Source organism: Vidua macroura, chromosome 18 (assembly GCF_024509145.1).
Source record: "Vidua macroura isolate BioBank_ID:100142 chromosome 18, ASM2450914v1, whole genome shotgun sequence".
Taxonomy (NCBI): domain Eukaryota; kingdom Metazoa; phylum Chordata; class Aves; order Passeriformes; family Viduidae; genus Vidua; species Vidua macroura.
The window spans coordinates 7,546,866-7,568,121 of record NC_071588.1 but is presented as its reverse complement, the minus strand read 5'-3'; the positions used below and the strand labels follow the sequence as shown (position 1 = coordinate 7,568,121).

The following is a 21,256-nucleotide window of genomic DNA, read 5'->3' as shown; positions in this document are numbered from 1 at the left end:
GCCAGGATGTGTGTACACATGAATGAGAAGAATGAAGCCTAGACAGAAAATGGAATTAATTATCTCTGAATTCATCTAGAACAGTCATTTCTCTAAGAAAGGAAACAGAATTCAGTCTAGAATAGTAATTTCTCTAAAACAACAAAGAGAATGGATATAATTTGAGTGCCTCCTTGTAAAGGAAACATGGAAGGGGGGGTTACTGAGACTATTAATCCTCTCATAATGAAACTCATTTGCAACACTCATGCCCCAGAGGAGAGAACAGGTCTAAAAGTGACTGACAATTAAAAGCTACAAAATCGTATTTGCAATGTAAATTACTGAAATAGTGACTGAATTGGGAGGTTGTATGTTTTGGTTGAGTGGGAGGGGAGGTTTTTAATTTGTTTTCACGTATGAAAGTCTGGAAGATGTACAGGCAGGAGTGCCATGCACAGGGATGGATGGATGGATCCGTGCTGGCTTGGCTTCCTGAGAAGGGCACACATGCTGCACATCCAGGCAAGGGGACCGAGCAGAGATGTGACAGATGCAAGAACACAGCAATGCAGAGGAGAGGCAGAGCACATCCACCTTTTTCCAACAGCAGAATGTCATCTGTCAGCATGCAGCATTCCTGTTTAAAGCCAAACAAAACTACAGCAATAGTGGAAAAAAGAATCCCAAACATCCAACAGTGATGCAACACAGGAGATAAACACATGCCAGGACACTGCAAACACTCCACAAACTGCATCATCCTAAATGAGCACGATGAACGTGCTTGCAAGAGCAGGACTGCACAGCAAAATTACCCCCAAATCCATTTCTAGTTCTGAGCTTTTTACAACACATACCTTTAGCTTTTTTTCCACCAAAACAACCAGCATCATCTTTCTTCTTCTTCTGGGAGCCTCCTGTGCCTGTAGTCTGACCAGCATCCAGTTCTTGGTACTTATCAGCTCCAGGGACCTCTTTGTGGACATGATAGGAAAGGTTCCGCATGATGCACACACAATTCTCCACAGACTGTTAAAAAGAAATTATGTTTATGAAGTATTGCACCCTCTTACCTGCAAACCATTGTATTGTACAGAGAAGGAAAGTCAAAAAAGAAGGCTACCTGTCCCAGGAAAATCATGTAGCTCTCAAGGAAGATTTAGTCAACACCCTTAAATTAAAGTTCATTCTTCTTCTAAACCTCATTTTATTTTTCCAAAAGTGAAGCGCTTTATAAATAGCATCCATTCAAAATGAAAACTTTCTAATCAAAAATACCACTTGATCTTACATAAAGAATACCATTCACCAAAAGATCAAACACACAGCAGAAAATGATCATATAAGGATCTTATTTTAATCCAAGTCTCTCTCTCATTCTTCCAACATTTACAGTCTCCAAGGGGCCCATTTTATTATATTTTCTCTGGGTCAAAACCTAGGCCTTGTGAGGATTTCAATGCGAACACACGTTGTCCTGCAGTAATAGCTAATCCCCAGCACATCGGGTTCTGACAAGAGCGGTGCTCTGTAGGTTGCAATGGAAACCGCCAGGTGGTTACAAAATCCACTTCCAAAATTACCTGATTAAGTAACAGGGCTTTGTAACCCCCTTGTTCAGGCCATCACATGGTGAGACTCAGAATAAAGTAACGATGCTTTACAAACCTTCTGGTGTTATAAAGAATAGTATGCTCTTTTTTTAACAGGTTAAAGTTATGATGTTCCTCATGCATATAAATACACTTTTAAGTGCCATGGGATGACATAATGATAAAAACAGATTATTAAAATCTGCACCAAAAAAAAAAACCAAGCCACAGTGAAAGTGCTGCAGGTCTGAAGACATTTCTTAATGTCTAAGCACTTCAGTCTTCAGAGATGGTGCTGAATAAAGTTTTTAAAATGGGAACTGACTCATTTGCTGCTTTGTGCATATGGGACTCAATTCTGATTTAGAGACTGCACTTATAAATGCCAATTAAGTAATGCAGAACAATAGCAATAATGTCACTGACAATAAAGGAGTAGGCTTCTCACCTCTCTCAGCGACCAGCCTTTGCTCCCCTCATCAGCCATAGAGGCAAACACAGCAGCATCCTGCTGATACGCCATCAGCACTACCACGGATACCAGAGATGAGAGGAGGACAATTACTCTATTTTCTGAGGCAAACATAATCCTCTTCTCATACCAGCAACAGAAGTTGGATCCCAGTGCAACACTTCAGCATAAATTGATGCAAACATCCACTGTATTTTAATACTGAAATTCACCTTATTGTCGGTGTCCTTCTTGCCAACGGCAGACTGCAGAGCATGAAGGAGGGCATCCACCAGGCCATCACACTCTCTCAGTCTTCTGCGTGCTTCTGCTCCATCTGAACTTACATTCCTGACAGGAGTTGAAAGAAAATTTAGCCCTGTAACCTTCACTATAAAGTTAAAGGTGCATTGATTTATACTACAATTATTAAGAACTCATCACCTTGGATGAAAAATTAGGAGGCCAAGTAGACTGACAAACCTACTAAATCTCAGTAAAGTATGACAAATTCTCATCTGCAAATCTCTGAGCCTGAACAAAAAAGGGAACATAAAATCCTAGAGGTGCCTACAAACATACTCTGCTTTGCTGGCAAGCCCAGGGACTCACCCTTAAACCAGGCTGGAGTCTGCAGAGCAAACAGTATGCAAATCAAAAATTTAATTTCAAAACCAGCAGTTCCAAACTGAAAGATACTTTTACTACCTTAGGTAAAACATGCTAAGTCACAAGATTGCTCAGCAGTATCATGGCCACAGAAACTGAAAAAGCTGTGTGCAGCAGATTCATTACAAAGTCTGGGTCAGTCACTTTTAGTAAGGAAAGGATGACAGTTTACATGGCTTTGAATTTCTCAAAACTCTGCACAAGAGAATGGCACAGGTAGAAGAAGCAAGACAGAGTGGAAGGCTACTTGGAGTTGTTAAAAGTTACATTTATCAATGACTGCAGAAACTATCAGAGGGGACCTTTGAACTTGGCCTCACTCATCCAGTGAGCACAAACTGATACCCCACAGCCTTGCATAAGCATCAATCTGCCATTACCCAAAAAATAAACAAAATTCAAGTCGATTTTCCAAATGCTGCCTTCCCCCCATCCCCCCCTTCTTCTTTAGGGGGAAAATGAAGTGACAAAACTATTCTCAATAGTGCTCACTGACCAAACCTGTATGGAAGCTCTTCCCAAAGTTGAAATGCAGTAATTTTGACAGTAACACAGACAACCTTTCAACTTTCAGGTCTTTGAATCCCACAAAGCCATGTAAGGTTACCTCTCAAAAGCTCAGGACACCATCATTACCTTCTGTTATCTGGATCCTGCAGTCAGTTCTTGCTTTTAACTAGAGGGACTGCCAATCTCCAAGTAATTAACAAATCAATCATGGTCCCCTCCCATGTCCTGGTCATCTGGGCAGGCTGCTCTGTTAATTGGATAGCTAGGAAAATCTACATTTTCTCAGAGACCTCTCAGAATCTGGAGGCACTTAGTTGTGAGCTGGGTGCTTTAACAGCACATTAACTTTCAATTAAGAACACAAATGAAATGCACAGATAGATCTTTTCTCAAATCCTAACACAGCTTCACCTCTAGCAATGGATGATAGGAGGCAGGTAAACTGGATATTAAAATGATTCCACAGGATAGATGGAGGAGAATTCTATATGCTGTTTTCCCATCTCCAGTTGTACTAATCCTTTTGTATCAAAAACACCAATGTGAATTTTAATGCTACGTCTTTATGAAACTGAAATTAGAATTCAAATTCTCTGAGATACCTTTCAGGAGTTATAACAATAAAAGCAGCTCTACCTTCAAGCATATCTATTAATGTGGAACACTACTTGTTAAGTTTCAGGCTGACAGAAATGCACTACAAATGGTCTTATCTGAAGCTGTGTGTCACATTTTTTATTCCCTCATTAAGTCTCAGAGTGTTAGAATTCACAAGCAACACTTGCAGACTAAAGGCAGAACAGCTCAACCGTGTCACCTTCCTTGCCCTATGGCCCAGAGGAGATTTTTCTCTGGTTCACTTGTGCTATCACACTTGCACCACATTTGTTTTACACTTTGGTTACAAACACCACCACAGTATTGTGTATCCTGCTTTCTTACTTCTTGATCTGTACTGGGGCTAATATCAAGGTAGACATTGATAAGGTTATGATTGAAAAAAGTATTTTAATATTGTATCAGTAAGAGTGTGGCCTGCTGATATCACTGCCTCTTCAGCTATAATTTTTTTTTTTTTACTGGAAATTAATGCCTCGAGAAAAAATTCCCACATATATCACCCATAAATAAGCATGAAAACTCTGCAGAATAAGTTAATAACTAATTAATGCTATGACTAAGTTATCCAGACATCAAACTTTGCAGCCTTAATGTTTTAACTAGCACATCACAAAATGTATCCTTATGAGCATCTCATGCAGAAACATCTGCTCTATAAATACACAACTCTTGGGATTTTGTTAGTCCTCCCTCCTTGGGTAATAAGCTTCCTGCAGCCCTTGGGATTTATCCACCCTGGAAGAACAAACCCCATTTCCTTGTCTGTAACTGTACCCCAGACCTACAGGAGAGCTCAGCTCCCACTCTTGTCCCAGCAGTCCAAGCAGATCTCAGACAGACAAAGCCCAGGGAGATCAGCACTTGCATCGTAAGACTGCTCTTCCTGCTGCTCCAACACTGCAAAAGGCAATGAAGATCTCCCAAACTCCATGGAAATATTTGCATTTCAGATCCATGCCAGACATCTCTAAGCTTTAAACTAAGGTGGGCCCTATGAAAACAATGACAGTATGCTTTGACTAAGTTCTCATCTGACCATCCCATGAGAAATGCTGCCAAGTTTAGTTTCCATGATCCAAAGACGCCTTCACAAGTCCATGCAACCCAGGAAAATGCCAGGCTGCATTTCTGCTGTGGCCTTAAGACTCTACCATCAATCTCCTTGAAAAGCATCACCTTGTAGTCATTGCTCAACTTCATCTTGGGTCTTCAGGAGGGGCTGGAGCATGAAAACAAAAGGGATGACATGGACAGAAGAGCTACTGCTGGCACTGGTCATGAAAAAAGGACCGAAACTGCCATGGAATAATCAACCTGATAGCACACTTCACGACAGGAGTCAGGAAAAATCTCTTCCCATTTCACATCTGTACTGGGATTATTCTGCATCTTGTATCTGTTAAATGTGACGGAATGGAAGATGTAACCAAACCATTGTCCAAAGGAAGCTTTCAAAGCAAGGTTTCTGAACACCCTTCTTCCAAGAGTGATGGAAATCAACAAACACAACCGATTCCAGCAGTTAACAGAGGATTTGCAGTCCCTTTACACAGGGCAACACTCCACAGAAGGAATGCAGAGCCTCACCCAGGCCAGAAACCCATGCAATGGAGATATGTAACATATGGCATCCAGACTTGGAGAAAGCAGAGAGCTTTGCTTTTCATTTAACTTTTCTACACGTTAGACAAGTACTGCTACACACCAGAAGTAATTATTCAGGGGATGAAGTGCTTTACACAAGACACCAAAGAGAAAGGCAGCTGAGACCCCAGCTGAGGTTGCTGCTAACTCTGTTACTTAGGAGACAGGCTGCCTTGCAAGACCTGGAATGGCCAGAAGATATTGCAGTTAAACAAATGATCTCACTGACTTGCTTGCTGGGGCAAATTAATATCAAGAACTTCTGTGGATATAAGTCAAAGCAACTTACAGAAGTTTGAACAACCCTGCAGGGCTTTTGAAGCACTCATGACGGGCAAATAATCTGTTACAAATTAAAATAAAGTTGACTGACCATTGAGAAGGGTGGGAATGGTGAGGGGGAACTACTCAATCTATTTTTACACAAACCAGTGACAAATGAGACCTGCCATTCATCCCCAGTGTTCTGCTCACTTGCCCTGTCTCTTCATCCCCAGGAAGGTCTCTGCTGCTTTCCCTGACTTTCCTGCTTTTCAATACCTTTCCAAGAGTCTATTAAATGACAAATGTATTTTAAAAACAGAAGTGTCTTTCTTATGTCACAATGCAAAGGGTAATAGGAACCTTCAGTGTGCTTCCTGTAAGAGTCTGAAGAACAATTCTAGAAACAAAACACAGAATTACTGCCCATGTGGCTCCAGGTACACAGGAAAGAAACCAACTGGATGACTGATTTTACGTAAAGCAGTAAAGTACAAATCTAATTCCAGAGATTTTAAATCTCCAGCCTTTAGCTAGAAAAAGCAACCTGGGTTCTTCCTCAAATTCTTGGGAGTACAGACTGTGGCCAGGACTAGTGAAAGAGAATTCGTAAGGATATTGCAATATACGCTCTCCCTGGGGAAAAAAACCAAAACAACAAAACAAAGAAGCACTAAGTAAATGTTAAATAAAAGTAAATACCTACGAGCATAGAAACTCATCAGGCTAGGAATGCAGTCTGTTGCTATTAAAGACTTCAGAGAATGGGGGCGAGTGTGCTGAGAAATCTGTTCACGCCTTTAGATAAAGTTATCATTATCACCAAAGAGTTGCCTTAATAATATGCAATTCTGAATGCTACATTTACAATTGCAGAACAGAGCTGGCATTCATCGCCCCTAGGAGAGGTGAGCTGTTACTACTGTCTGTGCCACACACCAGAATTATCTTCAAGAGAAAAGACTTAAACGTAATTAAGTACAGGGTACTTAACTTGCACTCTTTCAGTGCAATCATGTGGCAGTGCCCCTCTGTGCTCTCCGTAACAATCCAACAGAGTGGAGATGTGGAGAGCTTTTGGATTGTTTTCTTTTTAATGGTGATGAGAAACTTGAAAAAAAGGCAAAGACACCTTCAGCTCTGAAAATTAAAACTAGTATTTCCAGGACTGTTGTGTCTGTCACTTGGCTGGAGAGCACCATCAGATGCTATCCCACAGTGCTGCAGATGAAGCCAAGGCTGGAGTGTTACTGAACACTTACCCTCCCTGCTTCAGTTCAGCAGGTGTACAAAGCACTTTGTTTAGAGATCTAGCTGGGAATGAAGACAACAGCTTGGAGACTTTTGCTTTTTCTATAAATAGGAAGTTGAACTGGAAATTTTTAAGACATCCTCCTAGTAACACTTCCACCTTTCCCTGGAAAAATCACAGGTGAGAGCTGAAGCCAAGACAGCAATGAGCTCTTTCCAACCCCTTGCTAGACTCTGAGCAGCACCACCACGAAGGCTTTGCTGTCCAGACACTTGAGTTTTGCATACTTCAGCTGATAAAAGACTGCTTCTCACAAGTCTAGCTTAAAATATATTTGTTGTTCTATCCACCTATTCTGGCAGGCAGAACCCTTGTTATGGAAGCACCCTTCCACACCCACACACTGCTTCACAATAAAGAAATTTTTATTTGGATGCCAGCCAAAGGAGATGGATCAGTAATAGTTGTAATAAACGAACTCTATTTCCAAGTGTATATCTAGGCCCACTATGTCTCAAAGGAGGAATATACAACATTTAAAAATCATTCCATCATTTCATGCAGAAATTGAATGGATTCCATACTTCAGTTCACATCAAGTACCAGAAAGTTTAATTGGTATTAAAGTTCATTGTTCTGAAAACAAGAGCGAAAAAGAAAGAAGCTGCCTGTGGCATGAAGATAGCCTGATCCAGGCAGCTCTGGTCAGAGGGCCCTGTACAGCACAATGCAGTTTGGCAGCAGAGAGCTCAGTCAGAAATCAAGCAGAGAATATGGTAAAGAAAGCAGAAAGAAGCCAAAGTCCAAATGAAATGCACAGAAAGCCAGAGGAGCTCTACTGATGTTGATTTAGGCAGGGAGCAGCTGGGTAGTTGTTGTTCAGACCTGGGATCCCACTGGACACTGCTGCTCCACTCCAGCATTCACTGACCAGTTACACCCAAGAGAGCAGCAGCAGAGCAGCCCCAGTTTCTTTGCATGCAAACCCTTCCACCTATTTAAATAAAGTGGCTGGTTTTGTTTAGTTGACCAAATGCTTGAGAGGACATAGCAAAAGCCACCCTGAAAAAGGGTTTAATGAGCTTAGTCTGTGCTCCAGCAAGTGGCACAGAGCAAGAGATCTACAGAGCACCCTGTCACACCTCATATCCATGTCTGCACTGCCTACAGGAGCTCTCTGAAACAGGCTAGGGCCCAAGAGTATGGTTTAAGAAAGAATGGCCTTGACATCTGTACCTCGCTGTTGGTGGCTTTCTATGCCCAAAACACCTCGTAATGCCTTTTCAGTAAAATGCTGACTGGTTACCTCCTGCATGACCTACTTGGAGGGCCTTAGCTTGCTCTCCTGTAATGCAAAATGATGCAGAAACACACTGCATGAGAATTCCACGATGCTCAGCAGCTACTTAGCTTCCAAGTTATTCCAGTCTCTTCCTGGAAGAAAGGCCAAGGGACTCTGCTTGCTTTATCACATATGCTTGCTGCCATGACAAAGAATCTCAAAAATACAGAAAGGAGGTGGCACTAATCTAACAAAAATCAGGGCTTACAAGCCTTCCAAAGCAGACTACATCCATCAGAATGACTGCAGGGAGCTTTGCTGCAGTCCTGCTCTTCACCCCACCACAGCAACAGACAATTTTTTGTACATTCCCTCTCCTGACAGCCAAGGGAGGAGGGACCTAGGTTCATTCCTAAATAATGACAAAAGGCAGTAAGCAAGTGCACAACTTTAAATTTATATCTCAAGATATGATTGTAAAGCATTAAGATTGCATGTAACTAGGTTATGTCTCTGCTGCTAAAATCTATGCATAATTTATTTATATTACAAGCTAAACATCAGGAACTGTCAGGAGGAACCCTAACAGCTCCTTACTAGCACGAATTAAACGCTCTGCTCATCATATAAGCCCCAGGACAGCCATATGCTGTGATCCTGCACAGTATCAGTAAGCTAATTAAGAAACTGCCTTTGCTCACTCCTCTCTTTTGTGTGGGTTTTTAATTTGAGTTGATTTTCTCCAGTCTGGGTTGGGCAGATAAGCTTCTCCCTTTTCGTGCTACTTGCTGCCTCCAAAGTGAGGATTCACAGGCAAATTTTGGCTCAATTTTTATCTCCTTCTGTAACTATTCCTTCTCCCAAAGTCCACTTCAAAAGCACCAGCTGCACACCAAAAGACGGACAGTATCTTAGCTCCAGTACCTGGAGCATGAATCTCCCACAGGCTGCACTCTGAACACAACACGAGCTCAGCAGCCTCCAAACGCTGGGGGGACAGAGATGGCAGCATCTGCCCGCAGCTCCCCTGGGTGGGACAGTGAAGCATTAACCTTTGGGAGGGCTCCTCTCCACATGATCCTGGTTAAATAACTGCCCTGCAAAGCATAGGAAAGGACAACTTGAACTAGGATAGGAGAATACACTGAGAGTAAGAAGGAATGTCAAACAAATGCCTTTGTCAAAGAACCCTTTTTGGAGTTGGGGAGCAGTGTAGCTGCCGAGGAGAGCTCTGTACTAATGCAAATTTGCTGCTGATAAAAAAGATGGAAATGTGAGTTTTCAGGTTTTTAGTTTCTACCTTCTCTGTTGTGCCATGCTTCAGTGAGCAAAGCTCCCTTGACACCAAGGGCAGCTTATCTGGCAGCAGTGTCACCTGAACCTCACCTCCTGCACCCTGCTCTGCACTAGGCAGCACTTCTAGGTCACAGATTGGCGCTTCAGTGCCTTCTTACCTCAGTCAGCTGGAGATGAAGGCTGCCTCCAGTGTATGAGTGCACACAGGACAAATATTAGGTGACTGTCACCACATACTATTATCATGCCTGCAGGAGCTAAAGATGAACAGAACTTGAAAGTAATGCATTTTGAAAGCTCTAATTCCCAGGCACTCTTCTTTAGAGAAAAGCCACACATTAATCATTAATAAGAAAGGAGGGCGTAAGAACCTGGTTTTGATGACCTTACTTCTTTTTGTTCCTCAAATTCAGCACACAGAGATGGGAAGAAAAAACATCACCGATACACTCCATACAAGTGTTTTCGGGGGCAAAGAGAGAGACCTTTTCTGCCCAAACAAGACCACACTTTGCTTGACAAACCCTCTTTACCTCCACGTGCCCCACAGACACACCCACACTCCTGCTACAAACTGTGTGTGCAGGCTGTGTCTGGGTACACACACATGTTACTAATATATAAAGACAGGAGGCAGTGTTACCTGTGACTGAAACACTGCAAGTGACACCTGCAGGACAAGATGCACAGGCATGTACCATAATGCTCTGTCCTCCTCAGAAAAAGGCTCAGAACATTTGCATACAAAAATTATTTGACACATCCCAAGTATTATTGACTTACCATCAAGCTCTTGCAGTCACCCTTCCTCTGAAGTACTTAAGAGGGGCCTGCAGATACTTTTACATCGTTTCTCAACCTGGTGGAGAAATGTATTTCTGGCTCTGAATTCCCTGAGTCCTTATACCATGTCTTTGAACATCGTATCTCACATTCACCAAACCTCTCAGGTGTGATTCCATGGGACCAAACCCTTAATTTACACCTACAGGAGTTGTTTATTCCCAGCTGATGTCTGTAGGATGAACCATTTCAAAATCCTTGAACTACTGGTATTTACAGCAACTTCAGGGGAAGGTACATACCAAGGTGCCAGTCCCACATTAAAGATGGAAGAGTGAAGATCAGTGAAATCTAGATCCCCTAAGGCACTTAGCAGCCTGAACCTCATCAAAGCCAGAAGGAGACAGGGCTATTAAAAATTAGACCACAAAAAGGTTTATACCATTAATCTTGCCTGTAATTATGTCAGCAAATAAATCCACACTTCTCAAGTCTCCTGGTACAGCTCCAGCCACCAGGCTGTCCCTTCCCTTCTCAGGGAAGGGGCTGATGTTGGACAAGCTGTTATGTGCAATCTCCAGCTGAAGAATGGATGTTTTTAGGGAAAGTCAGGTGGGTGCAGTTTGTTTGTGTTCATACACCTCGGCCAGGGCTCTGAACCCTGAGGATGTTTGTGAATGCGAATTTCTGTGTACTTGGAGAACTGACAAGAAATGCTGCAACTACAGATGGTACCCCTGGAAAAAGGAGCACTTTGCATCTGTTTGCTATGCAAATTAATTCATTTAACATTTGTTGACAGCAGGTCAGTTTAGCACAGGAATCAGGCTAGAAAGTTGGCAATTTAGGAACTAAGTTCTACTCTGTCCTCTTATAAGTGAAAAAATCTAGGAGAATTAAAAGTAATTAGGCAAAAACCAGCAATTAAGACTACAATGAATTTAATTTTTAAATCATTAAAATCCTTGCTGCTTCCAGAGAATTAGGAAACATGGTGGTTATCTCCACACACAACTAACAAGACGATGTGACTACAACAGTGCTCGGACCCACAGATGCAGCAATTCCCATGAAAAGCAGGGAAGCATCTTAGGAGAAACAGGGGACCCAGGGAAGGTCTCTGGTACTGCCTGGGCGTTCATGAACCACAGATCCATCTTTCCTACAAGAGCTCAATTCATGCTCTTCTCCTGAAGCACCTCAATGTCTGGGTAAAAGTTGTAGGAAGGATCATGAAATGGCCTCATGAAGATGCACCAAATAATTCCATTATTTCACCAGGAGTGCTATTTGAAGACAAATACTTCTGGAGTGCAAATCCCAGTACGGATTTAATTGTTTAAAGAAAAAAAAAAAAAAAAAAAAGGCAGTAACTAGAAGAGACATTCTCCACATACCTAAAAGAATAAAATACAATGTGAAGACATAAAACTTGCACTGCAAATGAAATGAAGGAACATCTGTGCATACTTAATGATTCTCCTATGGCAAGCAAATGTCTTCCTTACTTCTTCCCCAGTCCTACTGCTTCATAACCAAAAATCCACTTTGCTTTGTCTTTTACTGTTCCTTTCCATATTTCTACTAATTATGTTTCTTTTATCAGCTTCAACAAGAATACCTCTGTTTTACAAAATTACACAGGGCAGCATCCCTCACAAGGCTAGTGACCATTTGCAGCAGTAAAGTGATTATGGATATTGCAGATCTATTCATCACATTGTGTCTACCCTTAGAAACACAGCAATGTAAGAGGAAGCATCTTTTTCCTGATCTCAGGATGAGAATGAAGACAAAATTACCATCACCTGCACTGGTTTCTGAAAACTTCAGTGGTCAAGATTACAAAAGAACATCCAATAAATTTCATTATCAGATAATATTTTGCAAATTGGATGTACTGCCAATTTCCAAAGGATTCCTCCAAACATTTCTTTGAACAGAGTTTTTGGCAAGTCAAGTGCAGAGTGAGATGGCACACAGAACCCATCAGCCATGTTCCAGATGATACCAGGATTCAAAATATCCCTACAATGGGCACTACCACAGGAGAGGGCCTGACTTCAGGACCCCTTTAAATAAACAACAGTAAGCATAGACCTTCACCAGTGGCCTTTTCCTCCTTGGATTCCCACTGGCCCTCTATGTGTGTAGTCAGCTACAGTAGCCTGGAGTGGGCACCACTGAGTGTCCCAGGTAATCCCAGAATGAAATAACATGGCAAAGCAGCTTTCTTGAATGGCTTTTCTGATGATAAACTGTGAGCAGCTTCTCTGATTTCCAGCTTGTAAATGACCAGGTCCAATGTTTTTCAGTATCAGACACAGATAAAGAACAGGTCAATTGCTAGATGCAAGTCCTGTGGCCACACAAACCAAAATCAGTATCCAGCATCACAGCAGGAATTTTCTTACTTCAGCAAGTGGGTAAATCAGGGCTATAGAAAGCCAGAAAGCCAGCTCAGCTCCAGCCAAGGGCAGAGTGCATGGATCATGGCTCTTATCTTGTAAGTCAATCCCCAGCCCTGGTGCAGGTAAAGATCTTTGCTCAGGTATTGGCCCCAATTACTGACCCTGCAGCTGAAGCATCCTTCCATCCCACATGTGCCTGCCACACCACACCATCCCTGCTGTTGATGCAGCTCTTAATCCACCCTGAGGCACTGGGCCAAGGTGACTACAGAGCTCACCCCAACCTACTCAGACCTGCACACACACCAGCACCTGAACCCCTGAAGTGAGGAGGGAGAGACACAAGTTACACAGGGGAAAATGGGTAAGACTGGAAAGGAAAGTGGGATGGACCAGGAATTTAAGAAGAAGTAAAGCTAAATAATTGTAGTGTGGGGTTTTTTTAATTACTTGTTTTTAATTATTTTGAAATGAGTGTTTCCATGGCTCCACATTATCAAAGGAGAAACCTAGATTAAGAACAAAGTAAAGATGAATAAGCAGCGTTTAAAAAAAAGCGGCAAGTAATAATTAACTGGCAGTTCATGCTGTGAATCACTGAGTTTGGAACAAACTCGCCCACATCTGTTGATAAACTTCATTAACTGAAAAAATGATACTGAAACAAATGCCATGCTGCATGCACAATGCCTGTCTTCTGCTTAGATACCTAAACTGCAAGGACACCTGAAACCTCAGAAGCTCAGAGATCGTTCCAGTTATTTTGGGAGACAACGCAGCTCACACCTGAGGCTCACTTCCAAAGGGGACAAAGGGAGGCTGGCACATAATCAAGAGGCCTAATCTCCCAATTAAATATCAAACTGGTGAACAGTTTGTAGTCTGCAATAAGCTACATTCGTGGAAATTGAATTTCTAGGACCAGCTACTGTGTCAATGAGAGAAGCATAGGCAAAGGGGTTTTTAAACACTGGTATCTGTCAGACAGATGGCTGCAACAATTTATTCTCTGTTGGTGTTAACTATCACATCTTGCTGCTGCTTTTAAAGATGAGCTGCACAGGATTTCAGCACACAACACAAAATAATTTCCAACAGTTTTAATGTTAATTACTTTTGATATGTCCATTTAGACACCTAATCTGGAAGTGCTCTACCAACGGCGTGTGTAACACCCCTGACACGGGAATAGGAAGCACAATCAGCTGAAAGGCAGCTCATACCCACCCGCTCCTGCACCCACTCACCTCCCTGCATGAAGTGAGCACACAGCAGGGCAGTTCTCCCCAGTTCCTGTGCAAGAGGCTGCTGTCTCCATGGCTCAGCACAGAGAGGGACAGATTACCTTTTCCAGATTACCTTTCCCTGCTCTCACATCCCCATCTACCTTAGGCAGCCTCAGTCAAGCATGAGATCACCTCGCCTCACATCTGATGGAAGCTTCAAATTTTCCACAAGGAAGCACTAAGTCCCTCCTGACTATGACAACAGAGACCAGAGATGAGAGGACTGTAAGACATGTCCCCCTTCAAAAGCAGAAACAGCCACCACTCACTGGGTGTCGCCTGATGCATTTCAGGTTGCATCAGGACCACTTTGAAATACCAGAAGTTTAAATTCTCTAACATCTCAGTACTATGTTTCACACCCTTCTTCATAGGCTTTAAGAATACAATGTCCAAAAGGGCACAAGCTTTTGAGCGTCCTGTTAAACCAGTGCCTTACTTTAAAATTTAAAAAAACCCCAAAAACACAAAACAAAAACCCGCAAAAACCCAAACCAAATTGATCAACAAACCAAGAGATTCCCTGGAGTACAGAAGTTCAAGTGGATCCACATACTAATAAAATTTTATGATGTGGATTAGGGTAGTCTGCTAATGACTAATTTATTGTCTATACTTATTGGAGAATCTCATATTCATTGAGATAATCCTTTTATTCCCTCACCATGACTAATTTCCTCTTGCAGAACACCCTTAGAAATGAGACACTAGTAAGTAAAAACCTATGATGTCTGGAGTCTGCTTAAAGGACCTCAGCTTCCAGTGGGACTGCAAATAATTTCAGTAATGGGCCCTTCCAGAACACTTTTCATTACTTTCTTCATTTGTGAAGTTACTTGGGGGAATAGCTATTGCAATTTAGAGACCACAAGCCCAAGAAACAGAAATGAACCAATTTCTGAAGATGCATTAATCAGTAGAAATCTGACAGGAGTACATTTAAGAGCAAGAGAAGGTATAATGCCAAATCTTTATTAGTTTTATTCAAACTAACTGACTTCTTCACAAAGCTGAAGAATCTAAACTGAGCGTAACTATTTTTTCTCAAAAGAAAAGCAAAGTGAGACCCACTGTGTTTAGGGAACATTGGTTCTTCAGACTGCATTAGGACTCCTCCTAATTCCAGCTTTTAGCATGAACTGCCCTGCTCTCAAGGTGCTCTCAGAATTGCAAACACAGTATGAAACCAGAAAAGCTCCTTTGCAAGGAATTTTAGAAGGAACATTTAGAATCCTAAATAGTCAGTAGCTCAAAATCTTCACTAAAAACCTCCAAGAAACTACGGGGAAAAAACTCCGCAGCTGCGCCTTACCGCAAGCAGCCCGAGGTGTTCTTGAAGACCGTTGTCCACTCGGCGTCGCGCGGCTTCGAGTCCTCGTTGGGCTCGCTCTCCCAGCCCGAGTGCGGGATGATCACCTCGTTGGTCAGCGTCTGCAGACCATGGTTGATGATGACCATCTTCAGGGGCTCGTAGGAGGATAAATTCCACAGGGTGCCTGCAGGGGGATTATTAAATAACCAGAGTATAACAACTATATTAAATCTGAAGGGTAAATAGAATCACAGGATTCACAGTGCTTGAAGGTTAAATCATAAAACTAAACAAGAAGGCGAAGCAACTTGATGAGATGCCAGACCAGAACCAGCTTAGGGAAAATCCCACAGCTTCTTCAACAAAGCACAGAAGTACTTTTATCAAGACATGGATATTGTTGAACTCATCAAGCCCTACACAGAGTACATAAAGGTGATGTACTACTGGAGATTAATAGGCTTTTTCTGCTGTATACAAAATTGTGTTACACTTTCAAGTCTAACTATGCCTCAAAAAGTAAAAATTCATCCAGTAAGGCAAAGTATATTGAGCAAGTCCTAGGAGAGATGAATTTCTGGAGGATCACTGATCTTATGCTTATCTTCTGCACAAGATAATATTTCATTCAAGTCTCTTTTCTATTATTTATTTTCTCATTTTCCTGTCACAAGCAATATCTGTGTTCAAATCTCCTGGTGCCACAAACATATGACTTCTTGAAGAAGCTGGAAAACAGAACTCCACTGTCTTTTCATTTTTAACTCAATTATGAGCCAAAGTAGACAGAAGTCAAACATCAAAACCGAATAACAGAACAACAGCTTTATAGCTGCAAAATACCCAGTGCTAGATAAGTGATACAGCCTCCCAGCAGACCTGTATCAGTGTCCTGACAGTTATTACTCATCAGAGTAGGACTAAAACAGAATGCTCACTTCAGAGAGAATTTCTGCATAGACCCAGCCTGGTACCATCTGAGAACTGTCAGTAACAACACTTGGAGGGAGCCAGACAAACGCTTTTGGTCTCCAAGGAAAAGTGTGAGTTCCAGCAAAATTTTCAGACAGCCCAAACAGAAAACCCAGATTCCCCAAAACACACAAGGAACCTTTCCTAAACTGATGGAATATCAACCTGAGGCTCCCCGTGTTACAACCACTATGGACTTGTGCAGATTACAGTGCAAACTGTAAATCTCCACCTCATTTTATATACATCTAAAAAACACAACAGAACAACGGAAGTGCAACCTTTTGTTTCAGCTCCTTTCAATCTTTCCTGGAGCAGTGATGCAATCAGTTACCTCTAGAGTGGAACTAGAAAGGTAAATTTTACTGCTTAAAAAGAACAAGGCAGATATATAACTAAAAAGTCAAGAATACCTTCAAAATTTCCAAGAGCTCTAATATTACAGGATTGTATTAAAGTTTTCCAGTGCTAAAACCTTTTGCTTGTTTTAAGACTTAGAGATTTGTGTCTAGACTTCAATACCTTCAACCACAGCATGTAAAATAAAATCACCACCTCCAAACTCTTCCTATATTCTCATTCACCAGAGGTTATTTCAAGAAACGAAATGCAACTGTGGATTCAAGAGAGTTCCAACTGAATTGCAGCACCAACCTGCCCATCTACCACCAGCTTTAATGCTGTCACCCCACCCTGACCAAGAGAACCACCTGCTCCAATGGAAGCAGCTCCTCTACATACACAGACTTTTTATTAAGGGGCTGGCTGTAACTTACACAATGAACTGTTTAGGGCAAACACAATTTGATTGTAAATCTCAGTGACTGACTACCAGACAAAGGGAACTGGAGTTACACAGAACATTTCCCCCACCCTCTTTGACAAAAACTCCCCCAGCATTTTACAAGCTTTCAATTTCTCTTCTGCCTCCCATCTCTACAATCTTCCATACAAAACAATAAACTGAAGAAGAATGAAAGACAGCCTTACTATTAAAAAAATTAGTGCAAACTCTTCAAATTATTCAAAAGGTCAAAGCACTTAAATTTATAATATTCTCCTTGATAGTTGCATAAGGAAATCCAAAAGAATCCCTCTGCTGAAAAGCATTTAGCAAGGGAAAATGCACAGCATTTAAAAGAAATGTAGCACAAAATAAACAGATGTGACGGAGTCCTGTGGTTCCAAAGACAGAGAAAAAACTTCAGGTTGAATACTGACTTCATATTTTCATGGGGAAAATATTTCACAAGAAAGGATATGGAAAATAAACACACTGACAGTACATTTTTCTTATTCAAAATTATGAAACAAAGACCTCTAAATTCCAGCATCCTTTCTGCTCTAGAGCAAATGAAGTCTGTGGAAAGGTCACTGATAGTTACAGCCTTTAGGTTAAGGGGACAAATTCAGATCCAACTGTAGCATTTAGCAGTACAAAAAAAAAATCAGAGGGAAAAAAATTGCTGTAAATTTGACATCCATCTTAAATATCATTCTCTTTTACTATTGGCCTAACACAGTAATGTTTCACCAAGCTGGAAACAGTGTTTTTAAAACTCTTATCAATTGAAATGAACAGCACTCAGGAGAAATCATGTCACTAACACAGCAGCACAAGGTGAATGAAGTTATCTAAATTTTCCATGCACTTTCACTACAAGTCTTGGCCTTTTTAACCAGAGACTGCATGAATTTTAGGACAAGAGAAAGATGAAGTATTGCTCTTCAGAAGATGAACATGATGACTAGCAATTTTTTATTCATAAATACTGTGGGTAATGTACTTATGTACTTGTGGCTTCAACCATCATCCCTGATTTTCCAATATATTAAGCAGGGAAAATAACTACAAGCTTTTATTTCAAAAAAAAAAATCCAACATCAACAAGAAACCAGAAGCTGTTTAATTCCTTTTCTGTGGTCCATAACAGATAGTTTATCACTTGGAATAATAAGCACACTGCAATATATTCCCTGAGGAATTCCTGTTGCGTGTTGGTTGGGGGGGCATTTGTTTGATAGACTTGTTTGTATCCAAGTCCTGAAGATTGGAGCTGTGCTCTTTTCAGCAGTGTTGAGCACCAGAACATGAGCCAGTGTGTGTCAGAACACACCACAGACAAGGACCTTCTTCTGAGAAGCCCTGGAATAGCAAATGGAAGGGGAAAGCTCATCTGAGATCAACAAGCTGAAGAGAGCAGGGTACTTCTCCAAAGAGGAGTCCAGGTCTGAGCAGCTGACAGGACCTCAGCACACATCAGTGCCCAGGAGCAGGGAGTTCTGAGCCAGCTGCTTTATCTGCAAGTTGCTATTCGAGCATTAGATCAAAATACCTCATCTGCAGAGAATTTTGAAGGTCAATCATTTTTCAATTATAACCAATTTGAAGCATCATATCCTGCACCACTTAAAATCAGTGCAATGTCATTAAACAACAAAATTACTCCAACGTTCTCACAAAGAACAAAATTATTCATTAAAGCTACCAATTTCTGATTGCTTTTCAAAGAATGTAATAGAATTTTGGTCTTGCATATCTGATGGGAACATTTCCTCCACAAAAACCTTATCATTCAAGATAAAACTTTTGTAGCTTTCCCAGTCAGAACAGATTTAATTCCTTATCAGCTTAATCCTCATTTCTCTCTTTTTCTCAAGAAAGTGATCTGAGAGTACAGCAGTACAGCTGCAAACCTAGCAAGAAATGAAGGAAGAATTTTATGGAGTATTTCTAGTCATGATTTACTTATGGACACTCTAACACTTAAATCAAGCTTTTTTCAGTGCAGTAGCTAGGAAACATTTTGTAACTCCACATTCCAAAAAGAAAGAGAAGTGGCACCTGTGGTATTTTATGAATCTATCTTTGAGTTTAGAAGGCAGTTTTTTGCACACTTCACAGATCTCTGACCTTGAGGGACATCATGTTTAGTGCCATTTGTCAAGTGCACTGTTTTACCTGGTAAAACAGTGATGGCACTAACCCAAAGAAGTTTTCCAAATTCTGATAAAACTAGTGCTATCTGTAAGGAAAAAATCTACAGACTGGCTTAATCTGGCAGCAGTGGTGTATCAGTACACTCTGCCTGTTCCAGAAGTTAATGTCAAAACAGTTGTCTAACTTCTCCAAGTGTGTATCCTGGGAAGTGCTCAAGGGAACACTCCCAGCACAGCCAGACTCACTCATTCAGCACTGATGCCACACATCTGATTTCTCCCTCGATGCTGCATGCACCTCTTGGGTGTTTTTAACTCACTGGCGTGGCTTCTTCCCCACTCCATTAACAGTGACCAGATCCAGCTGTGGCTGCTGCATCAGATCAAGCAAAGGAGAAGGCGTGGAGCTGTCAAGGACTGGCTCTCACATTAGATGGTCTCTTTTGCCTGAAAGCCCTGCTTCAAACAGGGTGTCCTACTGTGTGACCCAGGTACCTCCTGCCCTGCAAGCAGGCAGTATTCCACAGCCAGAGAAACAAAACTTCAAGCCTAGAACTGCTCTTGAATTCAGACAACTGAATTATTTAAACTTCTTTGAATTATTTCAATCTCTTTGGAAAGTAGGATTATTTTATCATTTGTCCTTAGCTGGGATGACCAGCTGGTGATTACTACTGAGCTTTTGAAAAGCAGCCAGTATTGAGTTAAAGAAAGATTAAACTGTAGAAAAATCAATGTGTCATACCAAACTTGAATTTGGAGCCCGTTAAAAGAAACAAACACAAATGCTGTATACTGTTGTATTTTCTTTTCTTTTTTTTTTTATTTTTTTCTTTTTCCTAACGCATTGCTGATGAAGTCCCCAGACATTTCACTCCAGACACACTGAAAAACTTTCATGGCAAAGGTAGGCCTTGGTTTATCACTAGGGCAAGGCACCCAGATAGGAAGTTGTGATTGCTACCAGGAGAACATTGGAATTGTGGTCTGAATTTCCAAGGCTGCAGAACACAGTCCTTTTGTAGCAGCCCTGCCTGAATGCTCCCTTTGCACTTCAAGCTGGCTCTTGTTTCTCTCTGCTGACTTTTGGAGCTCATTTTACAAATGGACAATTCCACATTATCAGCCAGAGCTTTGAACACAGACTGCAAGTACAGCAGCAGCAGTCACAGAGGCATTGCTGGAATATTCTTCTTTTTTGTGCTGATGCTTGAATGTCTCACACCGGATCTGGTGATATCATTTTAGAAGGGGAACGAAATTATTCCTGGTTAGGTGGAGATTAAATACACATCATCTGTTACTGGACATCTGTTTAGGTTAATGCCCTTAGTATTCCTGATGTTTTTGAGTAAGGGGAAATAAAGAGCTCTAAGTAACAAAAGCCAAGGTGGAATAAAAACACTGTATTTAATTGGCAAAAACTACTGCCAAATAAAATGCATTTGAACTCTAAAGCTAATTAAACAATGGGAAATCAAAACAATTGCCATTTACAGTGAAAAGGAAAAACATCCAGTTTGCTTTTGCCATCTCAGAAATGACTGATTACCACCTAGCACTATAATGATATTCCTTCAGAGTAAATTATAGACTGGCTTCTCCTTTCTTGAATCTAAGGAAATAAATTTATTGCTTCTCAGCACTCCAGAAATGAGTGTTGATTAAACTAGAACAGTAGATAAACAGATATTCTTTATTAAAAAAAAAATAAAGTCTGCCATCACATTAAATGAGTGCAACAAATGGAATATAAATAGCACCTGCAGAGTTTCCATGTTGAGGCAGAGCACAGACAGCTCTCCAAGCACAACCAGCACGTGCTACTCAGAGGTTCTCTGACAAAACAGACAGCTCTCCTTTGCCAGCTCACTGGAAAAAGGCTGGAAAATTATCCCTGCTAGTTTCAACACTGTATATTTAGACCTAGTTTGCTAAATAGCCTATAATGGCTGTGGAAGAACAGATGGAACACCCAAGGCCACTGTTCAT

General features: G+C 41.3%; 1 protein-coding gene across 5 annotated transcripts in view; it reads right to left on the bottom strand.

Annotated features, from left to right (window-relative positions):
* ARVCF (ARVCF delta catenin family member) overlaps window positions 1-21,256 on the bottom strand; it is a 164,248-nt gene that overhangs the window by 48,812 nt on the left and 94,180 nt on the right. For all 5 annotated transcript variants that reach the window (XM_053994030.1, XM_053994031.1, XM_053994029.1 and 2 more), the window contains exons 5-7: window positions 15,353-15,536; window positions 2,259-2,376; window positions 840-1,011 (exon numbers count right to left, since the gene is read on the bottom strand). In XM_053994030.1, coding sequence (XP_053850005.1) covers window positions 840-1,011; window positions 2,259-2,376; window positions 15,353-15,536 — 474 coding nt within the window. The remainder of the gene's footprint in view (window positions 1-839; window positions 1,012-2,258; window positions 2,377-15,352; window positions 15,537-21,256) is intronic.